This window comes from Chlamydotis macqueenii, chromosome 4, assembly GCF_036417535.1.
Source record: "Chlamydotis macqueenii isolate bChlMac1 chromosome 4, bChlMac1.mat, whole genome shotgun sequence".
Taxonomy (NCBI): Eukaryota; Metazoa; Chordata; class Aves; order Otidiformes; family Otididae; genus Chlamydotis; species Chlamydotis macqueenii.
The window spans coordinates 70,465,126-70,490,077 of NC_141559.1; the positions used below are offsets into that span (position 1 = coordinate 70,465,126).

The 24,952-nt window shown below is 42.0% G+C and overlaps 1 protein-coding gene across 4 annotated transcripts; it reads left to right on the forward strand.

Annotated features, from left to right (window-relative positions):
* The first annotated feature begins 1,697 nt into the window (after positions 1 to 1,697).
* On the forward strand, positions 1,698 to 23,608 carry NSG1 (neuronal vesicle trafficking associated 1). 4 transcript variants are annotated; one of them, XM_086747828.1, is made up of 5 exons: positions 1,715 to 2,307; positions 2,854 to 3,007; positions 6,497 to 6,613; positions 17,746 to 17,856; positions 23,240 to 23,608. In XM_086747828.1, exons 2-5 carry the CDS (start codon positions 2,879 to 2,881, stop codon positions 23,438 to 23,440), a joined length of 558 nt encoding a protein of 185 aa, XP_086603954.1. In that variant the 5' UTR covers positions 1,715 to 2,307; positions 2,854 to 2,878; the 3' UTR covers positions 23,441 to 23,608. The 4 variants fall into 4 exon arrangements, with proteins under 4 accessions (XP_086603955.1, XP_086603954.1, XP_086603953.1 ...); XM_086747827.1 differs by having other exon boundaries at positions 1,717 to 2,371; positions 2,857 to 3,007; XM_086747826.1 differs by having other exon boundaries at positions 1,720 to 2,307; positions 2,857 to 3,007.
* The last annotated feature ends 1,344 nt before the right edge of the window (positions 23,609 to 24,952 follow it).

A 24,952-nucleotide genomic window follows, 5' to 3' on the forward strand; every position in this document is an offset into this window, starting at 1 on the left:
TGTTCTATATTTGTAGTAAGTTATTCCATTGAGAATGTTTTTAAAATAAGAATTAGCCCACTGATCATTCTCCCCTTCCAGTATGTTTATTTGGCTACTGCAAGGGTAGTTATCCAGCCAGCAGTTTAGCTAACTAAGTTGTGCTTCCCAGAACTGTGCTGACAACACTAGCATTATCAATGATGCTTATGACAAAAAAAAAAAAAAAAAAAAAAGCCAGTGAAGGAAAATCCATTGTTCTGTGCCACCTGAGAAAGAAAGGAGAAAAAAAAAATCAATTATTTGCCAAAGAGAAAAAAAAAGTAAAAGAGATTACAGGAACCAGAGCATCTTTCTTTAAGAAAACAACAACAACAAAATCGTATTATCATTTTAAACTGTGAGACTGAGATTTATTTATATAGCAATAGGATGTTAAAGTCTTGAGTACATTTTTTTTTAAATTAACTGCACCAGATTTGCTGAGATTCTCCTATGTGGAGTGAAATCATTACTCCAGTGAAGTCAACAGGACTCTCTCCAGTGACTGTAATTGAACTCACATTTCATTTGCACTCTTTAACACCCATGGAAAAGCTTGCATGAGAGCCAAAAAAGGATGTAGATGGCTAACATCATTTTCAGACAAAATAAAATTCTTAGATTAAAATTAATAGTAACAAAAATATGAGGGTTTTTTTTTTAGATTTGTAAAAAAAATAAAAAAAACCAAACCACCAAAACTCCTTAGTTTTGCTATGCTCTGCACAGAAAAGCCTGAATTCCCATTAAAGACATGAAATTCTGACTTGTAGGTGGAAGGGCTCACTGCTGAAATATCTCCAGTATTCTCTATCTACACACATTATGACCTTGCCCATTCTAGAAATAGCCCAAATTCAGCCACCAGTGCCCGGTGCTTTTAAATGCAGAGCAGGAAAGCCATGTCTGTAACATATCAGTTCCTAGGATTAGAGAAGCTGTCATCAGCACGGTTTGACTTTATCTGCAGTTCACATTTGGATCAGCACCATTAAATATTTCTGTGGCCTGACAGCTAATCCCAAGCATAAGCAAACCTTTACTCCCTGCCCCATGGGGTACCAAGAAAAATCTTGTCCGAATGGTAAACTCATACAGTGACGCTCTGAGCGTAAGATTTGAAATAAGAACTGCAGTCACTTTCAAGTTCCTGACTGCAATCTGATTTTTAATACTTTCCAGTATTTTGCCTATAATTTGTGCTTGCTCAAAGCACGGAAGGGAAAAGAGGGGCTGCTCATGCTATCATGTGTGAGCAGCAGCTGGTTGGTTCTGAAGCGTGAAACTGGCTCTAGGCTGAGCACCCGGCCCTGCCTCTTCCCTCTCAGGAGCTGCCACCATCCAAGGCACTTGTTGCATCGCCTACAGTGGTTCTCCCTCCACACGCTGGAAAGCAATGCACCTGCAAGACGACAAAACGAGCAGGCTGGTTGCCTTAGGTTATAGGAAACAGCACAGTGAATATGAATCACTTTTTCTTTTTTTTTTCTTCCCAAGACAGACGAGATCGTAAGATGTCCTCTCTCGCTCGGGCTGCAAAGCTCTGCAATACGCATTTACCTTGAAGTGACGCGAGCGCCGGTCCCAATATTCGCATTTCCACCCCCCTACGCTGCCCCCACGCCCCTTTGCAGTCAGGAAACTCGGTCTCACCGTCCTGAGAAGCAGGCTCGGCCTTTCCCCGCAGGAACGACCGAGGGAAGGAAGGAGAGGCACTAAGGACGAAGCTAACCGACCGCTGACAAACCCCCGCCTCGCCCAGCCGCGCCGGCGGGGAAGGCGAGGCCGCGGCCCCCTCTCCTCCGCCTGATTTAGCGCAGTTTCCCCGCCTGAGGTACCGAGGGTGACCCCGCCGGGAGGCCCCCACCTCAGGGACAAGGGTCCGCCGTGAGGGGCAGGGCGGTGGCCCGCCCCGGGAGCCGTTAGCGTAGGGCACGGGCAGCCGCCGCTTCCCGCACCGCACGGTACCGTACGGCTCTGCCAGGGGAGGGGCGCGGAGGGCGGCGCGTCCCGTCCCCCCGCCACCGCCTCCTCCACCTGCTGCCGCTGCGCCAGTAGCCGGCTGGGGGGAGCCGCCCGCCTCATCCCCGCGGGGCCCCTTTGTGCTGCTGCTCCAGAGCTGCCCTCAGCCAGGCGGCGGCTGCGTCACGGCCCCGGCGCTGCGGCCGCCCAGAGTCACCCCGCGGAGGCAGAGCCGCCGCCTCGCCCCCCGCACCGCCATTGCTGCGCGGGCCGCGGCGGAACGACGCCTGGCCGACCCCCGAGGAAGGGTCGGGAGCCGCGGCGGTGAGTGGCGGGGCCGCTGCCTCAAGCCTCGCCCTCCCTTGCGGAAGCGCCCGCAGCCGCGGCGGTGAGCGGTTGGTGGCCGTTGGTGGCCGTTGCCCCTGTGAGGGGAGGCCGGGCAGCGCCATGGCGGGGCGCGGCGGGAGAGGGGCGCGGGGTGCCCGGCGGCGGGGGGTGCCGGGCTGGGCGGGCGGGGAGATGCGGCGGTGGGGCCGGGGCGGGGGCCGGCACCGGAGCCCTCCCCATCCCGCGGGCTGCGGGGCGATGCCGCACTGGGGCCGTGCGGGGAGTCATCGGGGTAACGTGCTGGGGATTTTGGGGTGCATTTGGGTTTTTGGTGGTTTTGGTTTTTGACTTTGACAATAAAAGCGCTAGCCATCGTTTTTACTTCCCGAAACGCCAAAGCGTAACCGAGTCACAGACCAACGCACAATTTATTTTTTTTTTCCAGTAAGATATTTCGGGTTTCCCAAGGGCTAGGGAAAGGTCTGGTGCATGCCGAGTTCCTGACATTTTGCATTTCTGTGCGTGTGTGCCTGTGTGTGCCAGCAGAAAATCCCTGTATCCTGGAAGAATGGTGAAACTGGGGAATAATTTCAGCGAGAAGAGCACAAAGCAGCCGCTTTTGGAGGATGGATTTGACACCATCCCCCTGATCACACCCCTGGATGTCAATCAGCTCCAGTTCCCACCTCCTGATAAGGTACGGTAGGCTTTCGTTTCCACCCCGGAGAATCACACCCAAATCTCAGGCAAACAACAAAAGAATAGGTTACGTGTAACAAGCGGCTTAGAAATGTCCAGGAATACGAGGTGTTTTAAGGCATGCTCGTTCCCACTGAGGAAAAAAAAAACCTAACAGTTAAGCTAATGAAAATCCAGTGGTAGTGATTTGCATGAAAAAGCAGTGGGAAATGTTATCAGTAGGCATATGTAGGTTTCAGTGCTGCTGTATGAAATACACATACAAATGCAAGCTTCTCTGTGCTGTATTGTCATAGCACTTCCTATTCTGTATCTTTCATTTTTGTATCTGGAAGGTGCTGTGTATTCTCTGTGAAGGACATTAATTTTCTCTGTCCAGAAAATATCCCCCTAACGGGGGGATAAAGCACTGCTCTATGTCTGTGCAAGATGTACATGGGCAGGCTGGCCGCAGAGAGAAAGAACTTCCATGTTCCCGTTGTGCCTCAGTCAGAAATTAATGCTAGCCCCACAAGCTGAAATAACGAGATGAGAACAGGCCACTGAGTTTTCTTCTTGGCAACTTAATTGGTTCAGACCCCTCCAATTAGGTGATTCACGTGCTCCGTAGTGGGAAGGGGGCAGTGCAATCTGCTGTTCACAGATTGGAGGGAAATGTGCATCCTACATTCTTTATTACATGGCTTGGTTACTAAGGATTTCATCTTGAGGATTTAGGAAGATAATGTGATAGCCTGTAAATATGTTTATTGTCCTCACAATAAAGAATTCAGTAAGTGTTACTGCACGTAAGGCATACAGTAGTAGGATACTTTTTCAGATATGTCAGTATTCTGTTTTTCAGTATCCTGTTTTAGTAGGGTGCTTACTTGCACACTTCTCACATACGCATCTGTCAGAAAAGCTTTGTAGTCTTTGAAAAATACAAAATTTAACTAGGAAATGGTCACTAATGTGTTCCTGCTGATTTTTATTTTTGTCATTGTGTCTTCCATGAGCTCAATTCTGCTTCTAGATAAACTGATAGCTATATGTTCCTTGTATCTCAAAAAAAATAATGTAATCTTGTTCTGGGGTAAAAAATTATAGTTTGTGAAATTTGCCTTGGTAGAGTGCTGCTTGTAGACAATACAAATAAATTTGTGACCTCCATTTTAATTGCTATCAACATCATTGTTGTGTGTGGTGACCAGTTGGCAAGCGTAAATGCAATAAGCCATAACAGCTGTTAGAGAGTCTGAGGGTCCATTTTCTGCCCTTGGTTACGTGGGTGTAAATCTTGTAACTGAGGACAAAATTGCACCCTAAGGCTTTAAAACAAGTTAAGTCTTACTGCGTCTCATACACCTGCCAACTGGTGACTGGATATAACCGATTATGGGGGACCAATGTCCAAAGGAATTTTTTACATTACTGCACTGCTAAGCAGAAGTCTGAACTAGGGACCTGTATGGTAGTAGGTTTAACGTGAGCGGAGCATTTGTAGTGAATCCAGGAGGTTCTGTGCCAGGCTGATTGCCCCTACTAGAATGGGGCAGAACTCCTCCCACCTTCATGACGTTTGCTTTGAAAGCAAGTGTACAATTAAGCTAGAAGCTTAAATAAAGGAATATTTGATTGGCTGTTCTACTCTTTCCACTGTCTATTTGTGTATTAGCTCTTCTTCCCTTTCCTTTTGCAAACACAGAGGGGAAAAATAAAAACATGTATTGGTTGGTCCTACTGGTTTCCTTCTGTAACTGTCTCGTTAGTCATGTCAGTGTGTCTTTACTGGTTGCTGCAGACTCAAAGGCAATAGTAGAGCAACTGATGTGGAAAAAAAGAAACAGTATTAAGTCAAGACTGACACACAGATCAAATTCTGAAGAACAAAGACACTTGTGTAATGAACAGTACATACTTCATATATCTATGCTTATTGTTCACTTACAAGGCTCCAGTATGGCAGTGAGACAACTTCTTGAACAATAGTGACTACAGTGGAAAGGATTTGATGATTCTGACAGCTTCTAAATTAAAGGGATGAACTGATTTAAGTTCATATTTAGGTATGTTAAACAAAAGAAGACATTACATAATCAAGCAGATAGAACTGTACATTCAGTGTCAGCTGAATGTGATTTGAGATTATGCAACATGAAGGGGGAGGAAGGGAAGTAAAATGTTAAAAACCATTCCAAAAACCTTCAGACAGTTTACTTCCATGATGCTGCTGGGCAATTTTGAAGTTATATAGTTATAATTGCTAACTTATTAATTATAGCTGACATAGGTTTAGAAACTACCTATGTCCTGCACCTATATGTATAATGCTGTAAAAGTGTCTAATAAGCTTTGTGGTACTGAGTCTAGGTCAGTTACACATTCCAGATAGCATTTCAGAGAAGTGAGGAGAGGGGAACCCAAAGCTGTAATTTCAGTAGCTGCCTACCTGCAAGTGTCACAATCTTAATTTCCAAATAATGTAGTTGCTGTTGATACCACGGGCCGCTCTAAAGAGAGAATCTGTTTCTAATAATCTAAAAGGTCTAGATTCTTTGGAACAACAGAGAAAATTGAGCAAATCTTAGTAGCACCATCTGTGCAATAAACTGCACCCTACCTTGAGAGTGATAATTAAAAAAAGATTCTGAAAAACTGTAGAAGACAAAAATGAGGCAAATAGGTTAGGTATGTGAAAATTTTGTACAATTAGAATGCTAGGAGAGCACTAGAGATACAGCTGACGTAATGAATATTTTAGGAATACAGGTAAGGTGCTAAATTTTGTAGCTTGGGGCAATAGCTCATAGCAAGGAATAGACTGATGTTAAAGAGCCTTGGATGTTTCAAGAACTCTCATTAACACAAGGGTTTGTGTGCATCTTGCTGCTTGCAGTTGATAATGCGAAAGTTAAAAATAAGAGTGCCAAGAGCTACAGAGCTACAGTCTGGCACATAGTGAATAGCAACTAGATGGGCCATTTCACTTCTTTTAAACTCAAAATCCTGCTATCAATCCTGGTACTGGCAGCACTGTCATCTGCTAGATTTCTATGGGCGGTCTTCGATAATTGTCTCATCCTTTTGCTCTCCAGTTTGAAGGCCCATTAATTGGATCTCCTGCAGCAAATGGAGGTGGCTGTTTTCAAACTATACAAAATGGGAAACTTTGTGATTTGGATTTGAACTAAGCAGATTCTTGCCCAGTGTAGCAGCACAATACCACCACAGGTGAAAAAACTGGACGTTTGTGAAAATGTTACATAACAAGTCTTTCTGTAGGTCCATCAAAACCACTTTGAGAGATAATTTTGTTGATAATTGCTATGACAGGAAAAATAACTAACAACTTACAGCTTTCAAAGAAGAGTTACACAAAGTGGGGGGAAAAAAAATACATATTGTGCTAGATGTGCTTGTATGCAGGTAAAAGAATAGTTAATGAATAAGATTCCTGTGGCTAGTTTCACCTGACAGCTTTTTGATTTTTCTTTTTTTTTAAAAGGTTGTGGTCAAAACGAAAACAGAATATGAACCTGATCGCAAGAAGGGAAAGTTCCGTACTCCTAAAATAGCTGAATTCACAATCAGCATCACTGAAGGGGTTTCAGAAAGATTTAAGGTAAGTAGTGCTATCTGAAGATGTTAATGACTCAGTTGTGCTCACAGAAGTGCTTAAAATCAATTGCTGATTGTAGTCAAAACTGGCCGTAACTAACAGAGTGGCTGTTGTGAGTATAGCTGGACATGAGAAAAATAAATTCAGTGTTGTAATAGGTCAGTATTTAGCAATTAGAAGCAGAAGCAAATCTTGCAGCATTATTGCTTGTAATCCGTCACTGGCAGGTGAATTCAGAAGGGGCTTCTGTCAGCATGTGGGTTTCAGAGCGTGGTAGCCACGCAGGTAGCTGTCATGGCACGTTCCTGTTCGTGTTGAAGGACAAGAACCACAATAATATTTATTTTCTCTTTGTCTTATTATTTTTCACTGTGGCCAAGCCATTCTCTTAAAAGCACTGTCATAGTCCATTATGGCTTTTTTTAATAGTCAAATGTATGACTTGGCAGCTCAGGGATGTATACCAGAGCTCTTTGCTATCAGTTTCCCTGGTCCAATTGTAACTTACAGCTCAGTGATGGCTGTTACTGGCAGATGGCAGTTCAGCAAGAATCTGACTCAGATTTACTCTTTAGTGTCCACACCCCTGTTACTCCCTTAGTAGTCCCAGAGGAAAACTGAGAGCTTAACTGGTGCAGGGGTTGAATTACCTTTCCCTCTTCTTACTGGAGGATCGGTTTTCTTGCTCTTTCTTTTCTTTTAATTAAAAGCAAAGCAGGAAAGTTGGCATTCAAGCTCATGCTTTCCTACCTATTCCCTTAACAAAGGAAGACTACAGCTCTTCAGTGCTGTTAATTTGGCATCTTACCCCAGGATGCCAAGGCATTTTTAAACAGCAGTCAACCACACTGTTCAGTACACAAGTACAAATACGTTTGGAAAGCTTGATGTTTAGTATGAGGGAAAAATACAGAGTTTCAGTAAAGATGTGGATTCTTTTTATATTGTAGATTCTTTTTATATTGTACACTTCTAACCTCTGTTTGCATGATCAGAGTTTTAGGGCACACCTAAAGATTCTGGTTCTGTAATTTGAAGACTGTAACACAGGAGGTGTGCCTCACCAGTGCTTCTGAAAGCTGCCCAGGCCCAAACTTACCTTCAGAAGTGTCAGTACAGCTCTCTGTGCAATCAGCATGCTAAACAAACAAAGTGAAGGCTCACGGAGGTGTTAGATGCTTTAGGCTACATTGGCAAAGGCGCTTTGCAGACTGTTGTCAGGACAGATGTTTTAAGTGCAGGTCTTCAGCCATACAGTGAAGCATGTAGGTTCCTGTAAGCTGTGTGGGGAACCACCTCAGATAACTAATAGGAATTTACTAAGGAGGTAAGAAATCTAGTTCCAGTTTTTCCATTTCCTCATTTGGAGCAAGGACATCCCATCCCTCAGGGAAAATGCTACATTCTGGCTAATGTTCTCTCTTTCTCCTCCTGGCACCATAGTACTAGTCCTTGAGAGTAATCCCCTTCCTCTGAGGTGAGGGTTGTGCACACTGTATTGTTGAGTAAGATGCAGATGGACAGCTCAGAACAAGGAGGACTTATGTTTGGCTGTCTTCTGTGCATGTCCTGGTCACACTAAGGTGATGTGAAAATGCTTGCTATGTTGTCGAAGAGAAAGGGGATAAAGTGGTTTGGGTATCCTTCTAGGGCTTCAGTTCCAAGCAATTGGGCGGAACCTATACCTGAGGAATTCTGTGCTTATCCACTAGCTGTAGGGACTAAGGGATTTCATCAATGAACATAAAGTTGTAAATAAGGAAGAGTTTTGAATTCTCAGTCGCATCTAAATGTTTTGTGCATCTCTTTGTAATCTGAGTTCTTCCTGTCTTTGTTGGAAGAGCTGAGCAAATGAGACCTCGCTGAACAACAAATAAGTAGCTTGTTGTGCTGTTGGGTAGTCTTTTCTAATTTGTATAGCTGAACGGTTAGAAGCTGAGCATTTTTGCATTACATTTTTATATACCTTTGGATGGCATACTTAAATAAAATTTCTTTTAGATGTTACTTTATGATGATCACTCTGGGATTAATCTCATACTACAGGGTTGCTAGGTTTTGCTGCTAGGTAACTGCTGCATCAGAGAGGCTTCAGTAAGATTTGGTATCTCTCGGGAATTGCAGGGTGATTCACACTGTGGCTGTAAGTCTTAAGTTTCTAAAGAAGAGTGTGGGGGTTGATCAGTTAGGAAAATTGTGGTTCAGTTAATTGAAGACAATAGTTTCATGGAATGTTCAGGTCCTAAAAATGTCCCTTAATCTCTATATAATAGTTTTAGAATTGAATTATGCTGCTTGCAACATTTTAAAGAGAACAGACTGGTTCTCCAGCCAGGATGATTGTCATATTCACCACTCCCAGTAGTAAATATTACATGAATAATTGATGAAATGTCATAAATATGTAGATGAAAAGTACCAATTGTTTGAGGTTTTCTCCTGAGTCCTTATTAATTGTGAACCATCACGTTAACTGCTGCTGTTGATTCTGAGAGAGCAAAAGGATATTTGTTTGAAAATTAAATATTTGCTATAATTATGAAATGCATTATTTAACTGGTGGGATATTGACTTTGGTTTGTGTTCATGAAAAAAGCTTCAGATGCCATTTTAATGACTTTAATATTGTACATCACCGATGCATAAGCTTGCCACAAGACATTGCCCAAATGTTGTACTAAAAATAAAAGTCAGTCAGTCATATTTACAAATAATTCACAAGTGTATTCTAAGATGTACTTCTTAAATAAGGACAAAGCAGATTGCATTTTTGGAATTCAGCAGTGCAGATCATCTGAAGCTGTTCTTCTTGAGAAATTACACATTATAACAAATGAAGCAACTCCAACATGTGCATATGTCATGTAGATCATTTGGTGTTTTAGCAGCTGGGTGGGTAAGAAATTATAAAATGTATTTTCTGCATTCAATCCACATTACCACAGTTATTACAACAGAGCTGAGAATGTTTACAAAGAAAACTGCAAGTATAATTTTCCTGTATGAAGCCACATTCTGAATTAAAATCAGAAGCTGTCAGAGGAATGTGAAGGCTCCTTGATTCCTAATGTATTTTTTTGGCACTAACCACAGCAAGGAAGGCATGATTTTTCACTGAAGATTATTTTTCATTAAGAAATAGAAATCTTGCTTTTGTTCTTTGAACAGTGTAGGATGTGGAGAGTTGGTCCTTCACATCTGGAAAGCAACTTTGAATGAGGCAGATTTTTCTCTCCTGTAATTGTCCGCTGTACAGAATAGCACAACATGGCTGTAAATGTCAAAGGAGTCTTATGAATCCTTTGAATAGGAGGAACCTATTGCAGGAGGAAATTGATGCATCATCAGCTACCTAAGGCCAAACTTTTGCCTCCTCCGTTGACAGAGCAACATTTTTACAAGCTCCAGTTGGATTTTGTATTGGGATGTCTATTCTGGCTTCCATTGAATTGGGCTACAATTGGCTGTTGTGCACAAACACACATTTAAAAAAAAATGTTTGTTTTATCAAAGCATGAGATTTTTTTTCCTGTCTTTGGGGAAGCCTGAATAAAGAACATTCAGAAGTATTTTGAAAGCAAACACTTAAGTTTCCCCCAAAATTTCAAGCCCTTAAGTAAAATCCAAGCTGTGGTATGCCTTAAACCATTTGGTTCTATTCAGAGGCAATTAAAATTTCAGACTTTATCCTTGACGTCTCTACATACATCTAACTGCAGAGCCAAAGCCTGAAGCTTATTTCTGTGGTAAGACCATATGGTGCAAGCCATGTACTATCAAGTAGCAAGCAGTTGTTGAAGTGTCTGCATGAGGTTATGGAAGAGGAATTGGGGTATCCTTTCAAAATCAGTTCTTGCAGTTTTACCTGGTCATTTTAAGACTGAAAAAATGTGTGCAACATGTATTTAAATATTCCCATTTTTGATTGATCTTAAAGTGGCATCCTTTAAAACATTTTCCTGCCTCAAGACTTTAACTGTTCTTAGTAATACCAATGATTATTACTGCTGCAAAAATAATCAGAGACAAAAAAAATGCTTCTCTCTTAGTTTCTGTGTAATTACTCTGTATGTTGAGTAACTCTTTGCTCCCACTTAAGAAATCTGTTAGGTGCACGAGATGTCAGCAGATTCCTGTTCAGGATAGCACTTCCTTGAGTATATTCTGTGTCTGTCACTTAGTGTGGAAAGAGTGGCAGTTACTTACTGCCATGAGTAGTTCTGTTTTCTTCAGTAGAACTACTCACAGGATCAAAGCAGCTCACACGTACAAGCGTTTGGCAGGCTTTGAATTTTTCCTTTATTACTTCAAGCAAGAAAAATAAAGGAGATTCTTCTTTTGGTGTAACTGCTATTTTAAAACAATTGATGTAAGTAAAGGCACTTCATGGCAACTGTCATTTTTTCCATTTCTTTTAAATGTTTGATAATTCCCTGATATGACATTTACAATCCTGCTAAAATTTTTGGCTAAAATGAATTTCTTTTTACAGTCAAAACTGGAAGATTTAGAGTAAAGAGGATACCTAAAAAGAGCTCTCCTGCTCATCTCAGGTGTCCTCTGCTATTGTATCCGTTAGAAATCCTTTTCTTGGAGCAAAATCGAGACACTGGTGGCACAGAAAATGGTTTCGGTTTCTCCAGGTGTAACACTTAGATAGCCTTTCCTCTTCTGTATTAACCCTTTCCAGCCTTTCTCCTGGCCTCAGTAATATCTTCTGGGTTTTATGGGAGGTAACAAGGTTCTTATCTCAGGGCCACAGTGTTTCTTGAACTGCTCCCTCAGGTCTCTGTAGGTAAGAAACTAATACATGGTGCCATGTGATGGAAGATGATGGGAACACTGTTGCGAACAGTTGTGTTAAGCCAAGGTGCTAGACCTCAAGGCTGCTGCCTTGTTAACCTGTTTTTGTCTAACAGTGTCTCCCCTGCGTTTCGTTAATCAGCTCCCTTGAGGGCTGGTTCTGTTGTTTTGCACTGCTGCTGTTAATCAGCACTGGGTCTCTAGCTTCTTTTCAGTTAATGTCCTTCATGAATCTATCTGCCTTTCTTGCTGCTACTCCCAGTCATCTCCAGGTAAGCCTCCAGGCTAGTTCTCTTTTCCTCTTTGTTGTCTGTTTGAGAAGAATAGTCTCCTGATTTCTTCTGCTTTTTCTGTACAGTCTACCCCAAGACTATCTTCCTCTTTGAGCACAAAGGTTTGATGGGACTCTTCTGGTGAAGAAGTTGACTTTAATAAATACCAGTCATATAGCTAAACATGACATGTGGTGTTAGAAATACTCTTCTGAAATGAGGCATCTGGTTGTCTTTTGAGTCACCAGTTATCTTGTATGTGTATGTATATGCCCATAGCAAGTACTGGAAATTTTTCCAAATTGTTCTGTGTAATTTGTATTGCTCTGTAAATGAATATGAGTCAAATGTTGCATGTATAGATGTGAATGTTCCTTTTTTTTCTTTCATGTTGCCATTTACTTCAAAATGAGTAGTTCTTATTCCTTAAGTGCATTGTTTCAGACGCAGCTTTTCATGTAAACTTCTAGGGACAGGGCCAGGTAATCGCAAACAAGAATATTATTTTGGAAAAGCAGGAATGTTAGAGGAAGTGTAGAGCTGATTTCAGTGTTCTCTAACGTGCTGGTAGAGGGCAATGTGCAGCTGGAGATGCAGGATTTTAGTGGAGAGAGGTGAAATGGAGGTCACGGCCATTTGCAGGGAAGTCAACGTGATGTTTTACGAATTTTAGTCTGTGGGATGCAGCCAGATACAATCTATTGTAATTACAGTCTGCCTGCCTAAAATTTTCTTGTAGTTTAAATTGGGTAGCAGTAATCTTAATTTCCTGTCCTAAATGGTTGTGTGGAGTTGCTGTATTTCATCCCAGAGGGCTTTGCATTTCACTGGTGAGCAAAGCCTAAGTTGGTTGTAAATCACTTCATATGAAAGGTGCTGTATAAATGTATGTCTTCACTGTTTTTCTTCGGTGCTAGCACCAAGTCTGTGCCTAGCACTTTGCAGACAAATCAGAAATGAAAGTTGTGATCCCAAGAGGCTGCAGTTGAAATAGATAATGCATAGACGTAGAGCAGAGACGAGATGTGACCAAGTGCCAGTGATTGAGCAGTGAAAATTATTTCATGTCTTGTTAGTTCCACTTTAGTTCCACTTCTCGTAATAACAGGAGTGCTCCTAGCTGGGTTTGTATGCTGAAGATGCGTGATGGAAGGAAAAGCATGAAGGAAGGCGGTGCAAACCAGCACAGTAAGAGTAGGTTAATAAAAGAATTTCAGGCAAGAGGAGGACGAGAAAGGTGGAGGTGAAGGCAGAGGAAAAACAGATGCCACCCGGACTTTAGTGGGACAGTGGGATACAGGCAAAATGGAAGGAGAGAGAGCTGAAAGGAGAAAAAGGGGCAGACTTGTGCATGCCTTGAAACATGGCTTGTAATTTCTTCAGGAGGAGCCAGGAGAGGGTTTGAAGAGAAGCAGGCACAGTTGGTGCAGTTGATTTTGCTGTAATATTCCAGCTTGATTAAAAAGGGAGCACAATGTTATCAAAGTGAGGAAGGAGGAGACTGCAGTAGCCAGGCAGAGAAAATACAGCTTGCAGTGTTTTGCAGCTGTAGCAAAGTAGGATGGAGTGATTGGGAAGATGTAGCAGATCTTGATGGTAAGGCCTTATCATGAGCTGTTTACATGTTAGTGTAGTTGTCAGATTGGTGAGTTCCATTTGTTCGACTAAATGCTTAGAGACTGAAGACAGGTTGTTTTGCTGTGGGTACACTTAGTTCATTCATTAGTCATCTCTCATTTCAATTACTGTAATGGCTTCTGGCTAGACGTTGTCCTTCTTCTGCTCTTCACTTAGAATGTATTCAGAAACCTGCCACATATATACTACCTTGTCATCTTTTCTGTTCACTGTTTTGCTACCAGATCCCCTTAAAACCAGCTTTAAAGGACACTCTCTCAAGACGAAAACAAAACTACACTTTGAGTTCCTAGTTAAAAGAAACAGTTGTTTGTGCTATCTTGTAGTTATTTAATAAAAAGTATTTCAAAAACCCATCACTCCTGTGGTGTGACAGGCACCTTGAAGTTCTGCAGGATGTAGGTGGCAGTGAATGATCATAGTAATTCAAAAGACTTCTGCTCCCACAGTGTGGGGTCCTGCACTCAGGCAGCTGGCTGCCACAAGGAAATGAGATTCGAGATTTCCTTCCAGAAGAGAGGGAGTGGTGCTTGTGCATGCGTTGCATCCTCTCCTACCTTGAACAGAGGAAGAAGGCAAGTTGCTGCTAGTGCCTTGGTAGGAAGAAGAGAGTAACTTTCCTTTAGTTTACAGTGAGTGTGCAAAGTTGCTGTGGAAGAAGGCTGACAGCTGACAGCTTTGGTAGGGCTTGTGGTCTAAAGAGTAGCTTGTCGCCGCACCTCTTTTCCATGGTTTTATTTCTGAAAGGCATCTGGGAGGAGAGGGCTCAGAAGGTGAGGCAGGGAGGTAGGGTTGCGCTGTGTTACTGGCAGGGGGGAGAAGCTGACTACCTCAGGTTCGGAAGTGAACCTGGGGATCTGACAATTGTGGACCACCAGTGGTGGGTTATTATGAGAGTGAAGGAAAATGGGTATTAGAAGGAAGAGAAGGATTTCCAGATTATAAGGGAGAAATGTATTAGATTAACAGATTAGATTAGATTAGATTGCGATCACCTTGGAATCCAGTGGTGGATTTCTTTCTGTCTGTGTTGTCTGCATGTGCAACTGTTCTTTACTTACTTGTATCCTGAATGACAGTAAAAGAAGAGAGCATCTCTTCTAATAGGAAGGAGACAAGAGCTTACTTGATTAGGGATTTGCAAATGGAGTGCAATTGCAAATTGTTGGAGATAATGAGACTAAAAATTTACATGTTAATACCAAAATTAATAACATTAGGAAATACAGTAAGTGAGAATTATGAACCAGGAGCTCTTCCCAGTGGCTTACTGCATGGCAACGGAAGAGCCATGCTGGATGTGACTTCTACGAGCAGTGAGAACTCACAGCTCCATGCCAGTCACTGAAACAGGTAAATGCTCCATGTCTCAGCAAGCCAGCCCTGAGGCTGTGCCTCTGCAGCTTGCCAGGCTCCAGCAGTCTGCACAACACTGGGCTTTTGACCTCTTTCAAAAAACATAATTACTTTCCAGAACAGTTTCAGAGCCTTGGAGAGAGTAATCCTCTGGTGATTGTAGAAATACAAATATTTCTCTATTGTCTAATATTTGGTCTCAACTACAAAATAGCTTGTTAGCTTTACAGCATGTTCCTGAGGCCTCATCTGTATGTCAGAGTGGTTATGATTGGGAAATAATGTTGTAATTCTACTATTCCCTGTTAGTAGGATGGCCAGGGAATGTGGTTAAAATGTTTTGAGAGTTGAGAATATTTGTCAAAGCATTTTAAACTGTTTACTCCTGTCTGTGGAGGAGACAAATGGGAGCTGAATCGATCTGCACCATAGCAGTTGTTCTGCTTGGTGTCCGTGTCCCGTGTCACAGGCCTGTACTCCTGGAGAGAGCTGCCTTTCTTGAAGGCTGTATGGAATATATTTTGTAGGGCATGGGGAGCCTCAGCAATAATTACATCTGGATTTTATTTTTCCTATCCCCACTTTCTAATCTCTCTTTTCTGTTTCTTCTCTAAGGGAAAGAGTAGTGACTGTCAGAGCAAAAAGAACGGTGTAACAGACACTTTTGAGTCAGTGGGAAGTGAATGACCCAAAACATGCAACTTGGACCGGGCCATGTGTGTGCTACAGAGCTGCTGGGCTGGGTCAGGAGTGCTCCCTCCTTTCTGGTTCCTCATCTTCCCATGCTGCCCAGGAGCAGTTGGAACTCAGCAGGGGAAGAAGGCCTTCTTCCCCCAAAATTCTGCACTCACTCTAGACTCCAGAAAAAAAATGATCTTTTTTGCCCTAAGTTTGCAGTTCCCACTTGAGGCTCCTTGTCCCACCTTGCCGGTATCTCTAAGTCCCACACACTGCTGGTGTCATGCTGTACCCATGTGCAGATACTCAGGATCCACGCACCCCACCAGGCCAAGAGGCCCCAACCATGCCTGGGCCCCAAAGCAGGACCACAGCCCCATCTGCCTGCGGGGCCGTGGACCCCATGGGGCATGTGAGCAGAAAATACGAGGTTGGCAAGACAGAGTGCTCTAACCATGTTAACCTTTGTGTATGCAAACGGGTAATGAACTTGGGGAAAGACTAATTTGATTTGAACATTGGATGTCAGTGTGAGGTTTTCGGAGGGTGATTAAGAATATGATTTTTTGTGTGTGTGTAATCCAGTGACTGTTCTGAGAAACTGAAGATGTTGCTATTAACCATAAAGGTTCTTTGCTCCATGTCTCATTTTGATTGCCATTGTTACGTTAACATCTACATTTCTTCTTCTAAATTACTTTCTGATCTGCAGTTCTCCCTGCCTCTTCTCTGGCCCTCCATTTTTTTTTTTTTGCTTATTTTCTTTCTGTCAAAAATCTGTATAAAATCCTTGGCTTCAGGCCAGGAAATTTAGCACTCAGTGTTGTCTGCCCATGGTGAAGTTTGCTTCTCCAGCATCAGAAGTCGCTGAAAGCTCATCTCAGTCCTTCAGTGTACTGGTCCCATTGCTACACGCAGTTTGCGGTGTTGCAAATCCTATTAGTTCTGGGGTTTATCATAAAGGGAGTGTGTGGTGGGTTTTTTCACTAAGAGGCAAAGCTACAATTTTTGTCTTGCTTTTTCAAATACCAGCTTATTCTTGTTTGCATAATTGACCCTGATGTGCCCAAGTTCTCTTTCTAGGAGATGTATATAGCTGGCTTATTCATCTCCATTTAAAATTTAGATCATCTTAATCTTTGTTTTAATAAATTAATCATATAATCTTGTTTGTTTATTGTTTCTTGTGCTGTAGCACATGCTGGCTTCTTTCTAACTTGCAAAAAAAAAAAAAAAGCTTAACCACTCTTACTCTGTCATCTCCTTGAGCTACTCATTTGTCTATCAGTAGACACTTTAAAATAATAAAAACACACATCTGGGACACTCCCTCAAGTAATGAATGTTACTTGCCCAGCTCACACCTTCCACAAAAATGAGTCTGAATTAGGGAGCTTTGCAGGATAATTGCTAGGCCAAAGTCTTGTGCTTTCCCTTGTCAGTGGGTGAGGTAATTCTAGCGGTAGCTCTGTCTCCCGTCTCATCGGAAAGGCTGCTGGTCTTCAGCTGCTCAGAGTTTATTCCTGGGAAAGGCTGGCTTGATACTGACACTGATTTCAGATTCAACTGAAGGTGTGTCTCGGATTTTCCTCCAGCCCAAATTCAGGACCAGAGAAGTACTTAAGGGCATGGTGAAAAGTCATTGCCATGTAATGCAGTCTGTAATGGCTTCTCTGAGCACTGTGGAAAGAGTCACAACAGAGCTCCTCAAGGCTAGCCCTGTGTTGAACATGGTGTATTCCCTTATGGATCTGGCAGTGAGCTACTCATGTACAGTCCTATGTGATGAGGAGTACTGTTTCAGCCTATAAATTGAGCAACCAAGCATGCAGACTACCAGTGTAACTATCCATACATTCACAGCAGGTGCAACAAACTCTTATCCTAACAAGAGAGGGCAGACATGACTTTCTCCTTGCCCTGCTAGAGTCACCTTTGTATTACCTGGATGACATCTGTGCTAACTTACTGTCACCTGACTCCAGTGTTGGACAGGTGCAGGGAAAACAAACATGCTTACCCGCTGACATAAACTAGACTTACACTTACATCATCCAAATACTGAAAAAGCCGCAGACTCAAGCTATCTCGACGTGTCCTTCTGGCCTCGTATGTGCACTGGACAGAAATGCAGCCAAAAAAGCCTTGCAGTACGGAGCCAATGGGCCACTGCCCAAATTGTCCGCTTTCTTCTCCGAGAAGGGCAAGGTAGAAGCACCTTACGTGCTACTTTCCTGTCCTCTCTCAATAATTAAGAAGCTGGTTTTATCCTGTGTTTGATTTTACTGTAAAGTGCATTCATACCTGGCTTCTGCTGCCTGCAGTAACAAACAGCAATATAATAAGCAGTGCTTTACTAACCTAAGCATGTTTTGTCTTTCTTTACAGGTAACTGTGCTGGTCCTTTTTGCCCTTGCATTCTTAACGTGTGTTGTATTTCTGGTAGTCTACAAGGTTTACAAGTATGATCATACCTGTCCAGAAGGATTTGTTTTCAAGGTAAATATTCTAGAAAAATAGGAGTCTGTAATATTCTCTGTGTTATTTTCTGCATAACCTTGATTAAGTCATGTGATACTGCATAGAAATTTGTGTTTGTTTTCATAGGTTAGTGTGCTTCCTGCTGTGTTTCTTTTTGTGTAATTTATAATTGAGGCTGTACTGTTGCACAGTTTTCATTATGTTGTTATTTTGCTAATGCTTTAGACATTGAAAATACAGCAAAAGTGCCCACACCAGTGTCCTTCAAACCTACTTCATCTGCAGTGATCTGGACAAAGCTCTCATTTATTGGGTCGTATGGTTTAATGTTGCAAGTTCCTTCAAATTCATGTGTCTTAGGAAAGAAGAGAATGATAAAACCTGGAGAAAAAAATAAGTACTCTGGAATATGTGTCAAAGAAGCAGTAAAGTGATGTTCTCGTTAAGAGTAGCAGAATTACCTTACAGTTATTTTTGTAGAAAGAACTTCTTGTTCTAGAACAGTGACCTCCAAGCCCTACTGCCACAGGCCAAAGGTGGTGCCAAAAATGGGAATACACGTTTATTGGAAAAAGTACTGGTGCTAACTGAAAGGGAGACTGGGGCTCACTTCATTTTGTGCAAGATGATAGCGTTGGCTCCTCAGCCAGTGACCTGGGCTGAAAGTCAGAAAGGTAATGTTGATTTCTCAGTTGTAAACTTGGCTGTAATTAGATAAGAAAAGTAGCAGTGATTATGGCATTCTTCCCTCTAATTTTTAAGAATATTTAGCCACATAATGAATTAAATGATCTAACATGATCTTCAAAAGGATTTAAGAAGGAATGGCTGCCTTAGCCACTCCGTGGCAGTCCTGTTCAGGACTTCTGATTTTGTCACTTCAGGCACATAAATATCTCAGAAGAATCTAGTTCAAAGTTATAATCAGTGATGCCCTGCTGCATTAACTTGACTCCAAGCATTCAGTTTTAGGTTACTGCTTTCCCTTGGTTCAAGGGCAAAAGATAACTGTGGTTAGAATATTTAGCTGTAAGTCAGGAGATCCAGCTTTTAGTTCTGCTTTTGGTTTTTGCATTGTCTCAGACAACCACTGAAAAACCCCGCCCCCGCTGTGCTCATGTCTCATGAGACAAGAGCCTTTTTCTTCTCATCTTTCTCTTGACTTTGAGCAATTTGAAATAGGGACTGTATGTTCCTACTGAGCCTATCTTGATGTGATCCTGACTTGACAGGAATGGCCAGTTAGGTTTTAAGTCTAGTAAACGGTCTGCTGCATCTGCTTCCTTTCATACCGTGTTGTCCTTTCCTTTGAGTTGCAACCTTCTGGCTTCTTTTGCTTTTTCTTCCTAGGGTTGCAAACATTTAAGGAGAGAAGGGTTTCTTAGCTGTATTTCACTTGCACCATGAACAGAATCCGAATGGGGTTTCTCTCCTCAGGGCCCTGTGTTTGAAAGAGAGGTTGGGCAGAACGTCCTGTAGCTCATGCTTTGTTCTTAAGGTGCAGCACACACACAGGGCTGCGTTACTGTTACTCTCCCAGTGCTGGGTTTTGTGGAGGCTGTCTCGTAGCTGCCTGATGCCATAATGCCAGGAGACACAGCATCTTTGGTTGTGTAACTCTTTTACAAAGAGTTTTACAGGATAAACACGTTAGTAAATGACACAAGGCCTGAAACTGCCAGTGTAGACATGAATTTGTATTTGTTGCTTGGCACAGATGTCCTACGACATCTGTGAAGTAATCTGTCACCTTGTGACCAGTGTCTCTGTGGAGTGGCTTCGTGCTTCAGGTGAACTTAACAACTTTCTCTAGCCTGGGTGTCCCCAGGTTTTGGATGCTGATGTGATTTCCTGGTTCAGGGCAAAGGTGTCTCCTGCCTCAGGAAGCTTGGTACTGTGGGAATCTCTGCCTGAAGGCTGAGCTACCGCAGCTGTGAGTCAGACTCACTCTTTGCTTTGATGCTCTCATACATGGAGTAGTTCCAAAGGTGTCAGTGTTTTCAGCCTTTCTGCTGTTCTGTGCATCCAGGGCTTGAAGGTGTGCTTAAAAAGGTGATTATTTTCCTTTGTATAGCAGTGTTAAACTGCTTGAGCCTCAATTTTGTGCTTGCTGAAGCTTTCTGACAAAGCCCTAATACTGCTGTTGTGCAGATCACTCCTGTGAAGCACTCTGTACTGGCTGTCAGTGAGACTCACTGGAGTTCTTCTTAAAGATCTGAGCTCACTTACATCCTGGAGGAATTTCTCCAGGGCTTCAGTGTGCTCCATACTGCATCTGTTACCCTCAGCTTTCGTTGCTGAGGCACCTGCGGTTCTGTCAGATTCACGGACCATACAACAAAGTAATTTCAATGCATTAAAGACAACACCACCATAATTAAGTTTGGAATTACTGACCCAGCAAAGTTCATGTGACAGAAGATACTATTTGTAAGTGAATACCATTGGGGTCTTTATGTCAAAGGAACAAAAGGAGTCAAATTAATACAGCCAGATACAGACTGGTAACCAGGATTTTCTCTGGCACCAAAGGCCTTACCCCATAACTAACTTCTGAAATAGAAGGGTTGTGAAAGAAATGAGACTGGCAACTTGTTGTGGAGCATGCCAGTTTCTCCTCTTGGCCTTCCTTCTTACTTCTCTCACCTGGGAACCATGGAAACAAATTGAAAGGATGGAGAGAAGTGTTCTGCCTAAGCTGAAGGTCTCAGGCAAGCGGCAGGATGAGAATTGGGACCAGTTCCGATCACTAAGTCACTCCGAGTGCTGCATGGGTTGCCTTGATGAGGAGCTAAGGGAAGGGGCTGTCCTTGGGCAGCACACAAGGAGCTACTGGTAAAAGGCCAGCTTGTAACAGGGCTCTGAGCAACCTGATCTGGTTGGAGATGACCCTGCTCCTTGCAGGGGGGTAGGACTAGATGGCCTTTAAAGGTCCCTTCCAACCCTAACTGATTCTATGAAAAGGGGAAGTTTTTCCTGTCTTTTCTAGAAGCATGAAATCCTGGGAGCAAAAATGCAGTCAAGAAGAAACTCTGCTGTGTGTTTCTTTAGGCTTTTCTGTCAGATGGTGTGTGTGTTTGTGACTGAAAAATAACATTACTGAGTCATTTTGCCTGTTACAAAGCAAATTGCTTCTAAAAGCAACACAAGATTCTGTGGCATTTCTTGGCTTGTCTTTAGCACTAATAATTGTTTGCTTGAATTTCCTTGGCAGATTTCATTAGATCAATGGATTGTGTTCCTTCCCCCATTTTAAATATTTAGAATTGTGACTATATTCCATGACTGGGTGAAATAATCACTACAAAGATGTCTGTGTCTACCTTACTTCCTACTCGTCAGAAGTCACATCAGAAGTAGTGTCAGTTATCACAGATAAAGCATGGATAATACTTCCAGAACACGGTGTGGTTGATGTAGCGTGCATATCAAATAGCTCTATTCCAGAGTTGTCCTGGATATTTTTTTTTAAATCTAGGTCCTGGTCTTGTAGCTGGTATGTACAGTCATTATGAATGAGGGGAAACTTGTGTTGACTGAAACAGTGCTGAAAATGCACAAGTGTCTGCTCAGCCAGGGTTAAATCCCATCTGCTTTGTAGTTCAACTTCAAACAGAACTGTGAGGGAGGATTTGCCCTGGCTGCTACGTTAACAAAAGACAACAAATAAACTGAACCTGGGTGCATGTGGTAACTTTGAGCGCTCTTGCGAGTCTGACACCCAGGAGGCTTGTGTCACACAAGCAGGTTAGAACGGATGAGGTGTGAACGCCATGGGAGGGCTGTTGCTCTTGTGACAGCAAGTTGTCTTTCAGCAGTCAGATCTGCCACCAGCTTGCATTCGTTGGGAGCAGGCAGGTTCATAAGACTACCTGTAGGCCTGTTGTTTTGGCAGGTCTTGCTTAAAAAAGCACCTTTTGATGCTTTTTTCACTCTGACGTTTTTAGCGTGACAAATTTAGGTTAAGCCAAGACTGTCTGCTGGATGTTCCCCCCAGCCATTTTGTGCGTTATGATCGAAACCATTCGAAACTGTTACTGCTGCTTACGTATGCCACTTCTCTTTTTTTGTGTGGTTTGTTCTTTTTTTTTGACAAGAGTCAACCCAAAAGTAAATGTGGATGCATTTGAGATAGCATCTGGTCCTAAAACCCATGACATTGCTTGCATGTGTTTTTGTACCCCAGAATTTCCAATATTAAGTTGTGTTTGCCAAGTTCTGTGAGAACAGTAGCAGTTAAAGGTGCTGTAGTATTATAAATTTTAGTCTTCCAGTGCTAGAAGCAGGATGACTTAACAACCTATTTCTTTTTAAAACGGAGTAGAAGTGATTAAGCCTCTTTTTCCTCAAAGCTGCAGCTACTCCTAGCTTTCTCTTTTAGAGGGTCAATTCAGTTGCCCAGATGACTGTCCCAGCACTCCAAGGTATCCGGCAAGACCGCCTGGGCTGGCCGATAGAGCAGAGGACCTCCAGAGAGACCCGTGACCTTGTGGAGCAAAACCTGGGGGTCACAGGATACATCTAAGTCATTTTTTCCTTCAGTGGAACTACTTCCTTCGTAGGCTTTAGTGCAGTGGCTAGAGGATGCCTGCTAACGCACTGCATGTGTACATTCAGTTTGGCTTTTAAGATGACAGCAAAGTTTGGATCCTACTCTCTAAATTGGATATTTCACTTCCAAAAGCTCTGAGCATCTAGCAGTTTCTATGATGTAGTGCTCTTACACTTCCAGGAAATTAAGTAATGTAGTCTCAGAGCTAAACATAGCTTTGTAAAAGCCTGCTGTTGGCTACATCTTTCTGACAACCAAGAGTGAAGTATTTTGTATGTGTGTGCACACAAGCTTGCCCACCCACGGTGTTTTCCCTGTATGTCTTATTTACTGGGCTATAAAACTGTTCATACCTTGGCACCAGTATATTTGTATTAATTTCTGTCCCTCAGACTGAAAACACCATATTAACGTGCCTGAAGCTAATCTAATGGTAGGATACAGACAGCTGTAATTGTAGAGCAAACAGTTGGAACTAGGTGGGAAGCAAAAAACCAGCGAAATATGGATGGAACTAGAGAGTGAGTACTTTTAAAAATAATTTTAGGCAAGTGTGTTTTTTGTATGTTAATTATTCTCGCATATAAACCCAGATTGGGCTTCCTGGCAAATGCACGAGTAGTTTAAGGATTGCAGGGAAGAACTTTTTGGACGCAGTAGGACAATGCTGTAGTTAATTGCAGTATGTTGCATCTTGACTCGCAGAAAGTGAATATTGGCTTAGACTAAAAGGAAAAGAAAAAACCCCAAACCCTAACCTACTTTTGGTGTGTATGGGACTGTAGCTGTTACCTAAGTAAGTGATGGATTCTTTTTTTTTACTTTTTTAATTTTTTTTTTTATTTTCAGAATAATCAGTGCATTCCAGCCGGGTTGGAAAACTACTACTCTGAACAAGACTCCAGTGCTCGAGGGAAGTTTTACACAGTCATAAACCACTACAATCTGGCCAAACAAACCATCACCCGCTCTGTGTCCCCGTGGATGACAGTACTGTCAGAAGAGAAACTATCTGAACAGGAGACTGAAGCTGCTGAGAAATCAGCTTAGTATGATAAGCTAATTATTATTAACACTATGTCATTTGAAGGTAACTAAGGGACTTTAAGGAACTTTTCATTAAATATAATTATGGATAATTTAGAGGTTACTCATGTTTATGGTGCAATTGCTTCTGTTTGCTGATACTGCTTTGCAAAAAAAAAACAAAACCCCAAACTTGCTGCAGAACATTCATGGGCATAAAACAAGGTGCATATCAGCATTGCTTTAGAGCTTTGACACCATTTTCAATGCTAAAAAGAAAAAAAAAAAAAGCCAATGTTAGATATGTTCTTGCAGTTTATTGGATACTGACAGATTTCTTCGCTGGATTTTCAGGGCTTAGAGAAGTCATGTGTTCTGTTTTCTGAACGGATACAATATTTATTTATTTATTTATTCATTCTTTGTCATTTTGCAAACTGAAACATCTCAGCCATAACTAGAGTGATCTCTTGTGTAGCTGAAAGCTATATTTAATGTTTAGGCTTGGCTCAAGCAGGAATGATAGTCAGCATTGATGTCAAGGGCATAATGTAATGACTTGTAGGGAGAAAGAAACTGTCAGGTAGCATTTTTCTTACATTTTCTTTACTGTTGTTTATTTGTAAGTGATAATGAAGTTCTCTGGAACAAGGCATGCTCAATGTTTTATTATTGCTGTCAACAGGATTTAACTGCATTTCCACTATGGCTTTAGCATCTTGGTAAGGATAGCACTGAGACACAAACTAGATAGGCGTTATGGGAAAACACAGTTTTAGTGATGATGGATATTGAGGATAGTGTAAAAATAGACAGTTCAGGATGTTCTAATGAGAAATGACGTCTTTTGATCATACTTCAGAGGCAGGAAGCCTATTCACAATAGATATAGTCCACTATGTAAGTTGTTGGGTACTACAGAGGGAGTAATTTGTCTAAATTTTCTCTTTATTACATTAACATTTTCCCTTTTTATTAATTAGAGCTTTCAGTTTATGTGTGGTTTGCTGTTTGATACATTTTAAAACACAGAGCATCACAAGTGAAACAGTAGTGTATTAGATAACACAGGTGGCTGGTTTAAAGCTACATGTGCAACTGAGTGCAGAGCAGAACTGTTTATGTACGGCTTGGGAGGGGAAAAGGTGTAGAAGAACATAGTATTGTGGATGCACGTTAAAGTTCCATTGTAATTACAAAAATATCTATTCTTTGTGTGAAACCATGTTTTCATTTTTATTATAAATCTTAAATACATATTACAAAAAAGCCATTTTATTAATTTAACAGTGAGACAAAATAACTATATGAAGCAGTTGGGCAAGCAAGTCACCTTTTTATTCATGTAACTTGGATGGGACAAGGTGTAGTGGACATGTCAAAAGTTCTTGTTTTTTTTTTTGTAAAGACTATACAAAAATGAAGGGAAAAACACCAGTGTGGGCTCTTTCGCAAGATCTGTAGTAGAACAAACATGGTCAGCTCTACTTTTATTTTTTCTTCAGTAGAATTGCTTTATCAACAAAACAACAGTAA

What these genes read in the sequence shown, in the direction of transcription:
- NSG1 (XM_086747828.1), top strand. Translation starts at nt 2,879, where the DNA reads ATGGTGAAACTGGGGAATAATTTCAGCGAGAAGAGCACAAAGCAGCCG. An exon ending in AGTTCCCACCTCCTGATAAG is followed by an intron (nt 3,008 to 6,496) that starts GTACGGTAGGCT and finishes TTTTTTTAAAAG; the next exon opens with GTTGTGGTCAAAACGAAAAC. An exon ending in CAGAAGGATTTGTTTTCAAG is followed by an intron (nt 17,857 to 23,239) that starts GTAAATATTCTA and finishes TTTTATTTTCAG; the next exon opens with AATAATCAGTGCATTCCAGC.